The sequence below is a fragment of the Palaemon carinicauda genome, chromosome 22 (assembly GCF_036898095.1).
Source record: "Palaemon carinicauda isolate YSFRI2023 chromosome 22, ASM3689809v2, whole genome shotgun sequence".
NCBI lineage: Eukaryota > Metazoa > Arthropoda > Malacostraca > Decapoda > Palaemonidae > Palaemon > Palaemon carinicauda.
Genome location: NC_090746.1, coordinates 121108803 through 121114682, shown reverse-complemented (window position 1 = coordinate 121114682; position 5880 = coordinate 121108803). Strand labels below are relative to the sequence as shown.

The following is a 5880-nucleotide window of genomic DNA, read 5'->3' as shown; positions in this document are numbered from 1 at the left end:
CTCTCCTCGTCCTCCTCTGTTCTTTTTCCCTTCTCCTCCTCTTCTGCTCTTTTTCTCTCCTCGTCCTCCTCTGTTCTTTTTCCCTTCTCCTCCTCTTCTGCTCTTTTTCCCTCCTCCTCCTCTGCTCTTTTTCCCTTCTCCTCCTCTTCTGCTCTTTTTCCCCTCCTCCTCCTCTGCTCTTTTTCCCTTCTCCTCCTCTTCTGCTCTTTTTCCCTCCTCCTCTGCTCTTTTTCTCTCCTCGTCCTCCTCTGTTCTTTTTCCCCTTCTCCTCTCTCTCTGCTCTTTTTCCCTCCTCCTCTGCTCTTTTTCTCTCCTCGTCCTCCTCTGTTTCTTTTTCCCTTCTCCTCCTCTTCTGCTCTTTTTCCCTCCTCGTCCTCCTCTGCTCTTTTTCTCTACTCGTCCTCCTCTGTTCTTTCTCCCCTCTCCTCCTCTGCTCTTTTTTCCTCCTCGTCCTCCTCTGCTCTTTTTCCCTTCTCCCCCTCCTCTTCTCTTTTCCCTCCTCCTCCTCTGCTCTTTTCTTCCCTCCTCGTCCTCCTCTGCTCTTTTTCCCTTCTCCTCCTCCTCTGCTCTTTTTTCCCTCCCCCTCCTCTGCTCTTTTTCCCTCCTCGTCCTCTTCTGCTCTTTTTCCCCTCCTCCTCCTCTGCTCTTTTTCCTCCTCCTCCTCTGCTCTTTTTCCCTCCCCCTCCTCTGCTCTTTTTCCCTCCTCGTCCTCTTCTGCTCTTTTTCCATCCTCTTCTTCCTTTGCTCTTTTTCCATCCTCCTTCGTCGCAACTCTCTTTCCCTTCTCCCCCTCCTCTACTCTTTTCCCCTCCTCCTTCGTCACCACTCTTCTTCCCTTCTCTTTCTTCGTCTGACTCTCAATTTCGCCCTATTTTCCCTCCTCCTCTTCTGCTCTTTTTCCCTTCACCTCCTCCTCTGCTCTTTTTCGTTCCTCGTCCTCCTCTGCTCTTTTTCCCTCCTCCTCCTCTGCTCTTTTTCCCTCCCCCTCCTCTGCTCTTTTTCCCTCCTTGTCCTCTTCTGCTCTTTTTCCATCCTCCTCTTATGCTCTTTTTCCCTCCTCCTCCTCCTCTGCTCTTTTTCCCTTGTCTTCCTCTTCTGCTCTTTTTTCCTTTCTCTTTCTATTATGCTCTTTTTCCCTCCTCCTTCGTCGCAACTCTTATTCCCTTCTCTTTCGTCGTCACAACTCTTGCCGGTGTAAAGAATGCCTCCCAATTTCGCCCTAACAAACAACTCTGACAGGTGGCAACCATGAGCCGAATGTTATCAAGGGAGAACAGATGAAGGCGTCGACACTTGGAGAAATGTATACAATTTCTGCACAAATATTGAGGCAATCAGCGCTGACGACAAACTCGTCCCATTCCGAGACGCTCCTCCGTCCTTTCCGATATCCTTCGAATCCTTCGAATCTACAGCTGTAATGGGATTAGTATCACTGGGGACGAGGAGGACGCTACATGAAGGAAGAAAGGATTCAATCTGCCTTCACCTGGGGGATGAAAATAACAGGATTTTTTTCCCTACGATTTTCAGGGATAATTGGAATGTAGCTCCGTCATATTAGAATTTATAGATAATATATTTTCTATTCTGCAATCTATCGAAAGGCTATTTGATAAGGGAGGTGCATACTCCAAGTTGTTAATTCACAAATATAGTTATTATTCACCTCTCTATTGAAGGTGTTTTTAGAATAATGCCACACCATGCTCGTCAATGTTATTATTATTATTGTTATTATTATTATTGTTATTGTTATTGTTATTGTTATTGTTATTATTATTGTTATTATTGAACGAGAAACAAAATATATTAAGATGATAATATTGATACAAATATTAATAATCATCATTATGAATTTTTTTTTCTATATTACACCTAATTTCATTGCCCACTTTCCTTATATTTCTCTCTCTCTCTCTCTCTCTCTCTCTCTCTCTCTCTCTCTCTCTCTCTCTCTCTCTCTCTCTCTCTCTCTCATTAGTTTGATTTTCCCCAGTTATATCCTGCATTCATAAATGTCTCTATTTGTCTTTTTTTTCTCCCCGTTCTCTGCTCTTTTTCCCTTCTCCTCCTCTTCTGCTCTTCTTCCCTCCTCCTCCTCTTCTGGTCTTTTTCCCTTATCTTCCTCTGCTGGCCTTTTTCCCTTCTCCTTCTCTTCTGCTCTTCTTTCCTCCTCCTCCTCTTCTGGTCTTTTTCCCTTCTCCCTCTCTTCTGCTCTTCTTCCCTCCTCCTCCTCTTCTGGTCTTTTTCCCTTCTCCCTCTCTTCTGCTCTTTTTTTCCTCCTCCTCTTCTGCTCTTTTTTCCTCCTCCTCCTCCTCCTCTGCTCTTTTTCCCTCCTGTTCCTCTTCTGCTCTTTTTCCCTCCTGTTCCTCTTCTGCTCTTTTTCCCTCCTGTTCCTCTTCTGCTCTTTTTCCCTCCTGTTCCTCTTCTGCTCTTTTTCCCTCCTGTTCCTCTTCTGCTCTTTTTCCCTCCTCCTCCTCCTCTGCTCTTTTTCCCTCCTCGTCCTCCTCTGTTCTTTTTCCCTCCTCCTTTTCTGCTCTTTCTCCCTCCTTCTCTGCTACTCTTTTTCCCTCCTCCTATTCTGCTCTTTTTCCCTTCTCCTCCTCTTCTGCTCTTTCTCCCTTCTCTTCCTCTTCTGCTCTTTTTCCCTCCTGTTCCTCCTCTGCTCTTTTTCCCTCCTCCTTCCTCGCAACTCTTATTCCCTTCTCCTTCGTCGTCGCAACTCTTGCCGCTGTAAAGAATGCCTCCCAATTTCGCCCTAACAAACAACTCTGACAGGTGGCAACCATGAGCCGAATGTTATCAAGGGAGAACAGATGAAGGCGTCGACACTTGGAGAAATGTCTACAATTTCTGCACAAATATTGAGGCAATCAGCGCTGACGACAAACTCTTCCCATTCCGAGACGCTCCGCCCTTTCCGATATCCTTCGAATCCTTCGAATCTACAGCTGTAATGGGATTAGTGTCGCTGGGGACGAGGAGGACGCTACATGAGGGAAGAAAGGATTCAATCTGCCTTCACCTGGGTGATGAAAATAACAGGATTTTTTTCCCTACGATTTTCAGGGATAATTGGAATGTAGGTCCGTCATATTAGAATTTATAGATAATATATTTTTTATTCTGCAATCTATCGAAAGGCTATTTGATAAGGGAGGTGCTCACTCCAAGTTGTTAATTCACAAATATATTTATTATTCATCTCTCTATTGAAGGTATTTTTAGAATAATGCCACACCATGCTCGTCAATATTATTATTATTATTGTTATTATTATTATTGTTATTGTTATTGTTATTGTTATTATTATTGTTATTATTGAACGAGAAACAAAATATATTCAGATGATAATATTGATACAAATATTAATAATCATCATTATGAATTTTTTTTTCTATATTACACCTAATTTCATTGCCCACTTTCCTTATATTTCTCTCTCTCTCTCTCTCTCTCTCTCTCTCTCTCTCTCTCTCTCTCTCTCTCTCTCTCTCTCTCTCTCTCTCTCATTAGTTTGATTTTCCCCAGTTATACCCTGCATTCAAAAATGTCTCTATTTGTCTTTTTTTTCTCCCCGTTCTCTGCTCTTTTTCCCTTCTTCTCTTCTGCTCTTCTTCCCTCCTCCTCCTCTCCTTGTCTTTTTCCCTTCTCTTCCTCTTCTGCTCTTTTTCCCTTCTCTTCCTCTTCTGGCCTTTTTCCCTTCTCTTCCTCTTCTGCTCTGTTTCCCTCCTCCTCCGATGCTCTTTTTCCCTCCTCCTCCTCCTCCGTTCTTTTCCCTTCTCCTCCTCTTCTGCTCTCTTTCCCCCCTCGTCCTCCTCTGCTCTTTTTCCCTTCTCCTCCTCTTCTGCTCTTTTTTCATTCTCCTCCTCCTCTGCTCTTTTTCCCTTCTCCTCCTCTTCTGCTCTTTTTCCCTTCTCCTCCTCTTCTGCTCTTTTTTCATTCTCCTCCTCCTCTGCTCTTTTTCACTTCTCTTCCTTCTCTGCTCTTTTTCCCTCCTTCTTCGTCACAATTTTTCCCTCCTCCTCCTCTGCTCTTTTACCCTCCTCTTCCTCTGCTCTTTTTCCCTTCTCCCCTTTCTCTGCTCTTTTTCCCTCCTCTTCTTTCTCTGCTCTTTTTCCCTCCTCCTCCTCCTCTACTCTTTTTTCCCTCCTCCTTCGTCGCAACTCTTTTTCCCTCCTCCTCCTCCTCTATTCTTTTTTCCCTCCTCTTTCGTCACCACTCTTTTTCCCTCCTCCTCCGCCTCTACTATTTTTTCCCTTCTCTTTCGTCGCAACTCCTTTTCCCTCCTCCTTCGTCGCAACTCTTTTTTCCCTTCTCCTTCGTCGTGGCAACTCTTGCCGCTGTAAAGAATGCCTCCCAATTTCGCCCTAACAAACAACTCTGACAGGTGGCAACCATGAGCCGAATGTTATCAAGGGAGAACAGATGAAGGCGTCGACACTTGGAGAAATGTATACAATTTCTGCACAAATATTGAGGCAATCAGCGCTGACGACAAACTCGTCCCATTCCGAGACGCTCCGCCCTTTCCGATATCCTTCGAATCCTTCGAATCTACAGCTGGGATTAGTGTCGCTGGGGACGAGGAGGACGCTACATGAGGGAAGAAAGGATTCAATCTGCCTTCACCTGGGTGATGAAAATAACAGGATTTTTTTCCCTACGATTTTCAGGGATAATTGGAATGTAGCTCCGTCATATTAGAATTTATAGATAATATATTTACTATTCTGCAAGCTATCGAAAGGCTATTTGATAAGGGATGTGCATACTCCAAGTTGTTAATTCACAAATATAGTTATTCACCTCTCTATTGAAGGTGTTTCTAGAATAATGCCACACCATGCTCGTCAATATTATTATTATTATTGTTATTGCTATTGTTATTGCTATTGTTATTATTGAACGAGAAAAAAAAAATAAGAAAATAATATTGATACAAATATTAATTATCATTATCATTATGAATTTCTTTCTATATTACACCTAATTTCATTCCACACTTCCCTTATATTTTTTTTATCTCTCTCTCTCTCTCTCTCTGTCTCTCTCTGTCTCTCTCTCTCTCTCTCTCTCTCTCTCTCTCTCTCTCTCTCTCTCTCTCTCTCTGTCTCTCTTCATTCGCTCAGTTTTCTCCAGTTATACCCTGCATTCATAAATGTCCCTATTTGTCTTTTTTTCTCCTCTTTCTCTTTCTCTGCTCTTTTTCCCTTCTCCTCCTCTTCTGCTCTTTTTTTCCTCCTCCTCTTCTGCTCTTTTTCCCTCCTCCTCCTCCACCTCTGCTCTTTTTCCCTCCTGTTCCTCTTCTGCTCTTTTTCCCTCCTGTTCCTCTTCTGCTCTTTTTCCCTCCTCCTCCTCCTCTGCTCTTTTTCCCTCCTCGTCCTCCTCTGTTCTTTTTCCCTCCTCCTTTTCTGCTCTTTCTCCCTCCTTCTCTGCTACTCTTTTTCCCTCCTCCTATTCTTCTCTTTTTCCCTTCTCCTCCTCTTCTGCTCTTTTTCCTCTCTCTTTCTCTTCTGCTCTTTTTCCCTCCTCCTCCTCTGCTCTTTTTCCCTCCTCCTTCCTCGCAACTCTTTTTCCCTTCTCTTTCGTCGTCGCAACTCTTGCCGGTGTAAAGAATGCCTCCCAATTTCGCCCTAACAAACAACTCTGACAGGTGGCAACCATGAGCCGAATGTTATCAAGGGAGAACAGATGAAGGCGTCGACACTTGGAGAAATGTATACAATTTCTGCACAAATATTGAGGCAATCAGCGCTGACGACAAACTCGTCCCATTCCGAGACGCTCCGCCCTTTCCGATATCCTTCGAATCTACAGCTGTAATGGGATTAGTGTCACTGGGGACGAGGAGGACGCTACATGAGGGAAGAAAGG

General features: G+C 44.0%; 2 protein-coding genes across 2 annotated transcripts in view; both read right to left on the bottom strand.

Annotated features, from left to right (window-relative positions):
- The window catches only part of LOC137616054 (uncharacterized), a 3001-nt gene extending 1293 nt beyond the window's left edge, over positions 1-1708 (bottom strand). The window contains exons 1-2 of the mRNA XM_068345731.1: positions 1670-1708; positions 1-392 (exon numbers count right to left, since the gene is read on the bottom strand). The exon at positions 1-392 is cut by the window's left edge and continues 288 nt beyond it. Coding sequence (XP_068201832.1) covers positions 1-392; positions 1670-1708 — 431 coding nt within the window. The remainder of the gene's footprint in view (positions 393-1669) is intronic.
- A 272-nt stretch (positions 1709-1980) lies between these two features.
- On the bottom strand, positions 1981-4851 carry LOC137616053 (cylicin-2-like). Its single transcript, XM_068345730.1, has 3 exons — positions 4779-4851; positions 4143-4386; positions 1981-2734 (listed from the first exon to the last, which is right to left on the bottom strand). Exons 1-3 carry the CDS (start codon positions 4849-4851, stop codon positions 1981-1983), a joined length of 1071 nt encoding a protein of 356 aa, XP_068201831.1.
- Between the last annotated feature and the right edge of the window lie 1029 nt (positions 4852-5880).

What these genes read in the sequence shown, in the direction of transcription:
- LOC137616053 (XM_068345730.1), bottom strand. Translation starts at nt 4,851, where the DNA reads ATGGTGTGGCATTATTCTAGAAACACCTTCAATAGAGAGGTGAATAAC. An exon ending in TTGTGAATTAACAACTTGGA is followed by an intron (nt 4,387 to 4,778) that starts GTATGCACATCC and finishes GCCACCTGTCAG; the next exon opens with AGTTGTTTGTTAGGGCGAAA. An exon ending in GAAGGAGGAGGGAAAAAAGA is followed by an intron (nt 2,735 to 4,142) that starts GTAGAGGAGGAG and finishes CATTCTTTACAG; the next exon opens with CGGCAAGAGTTGCGACGACG.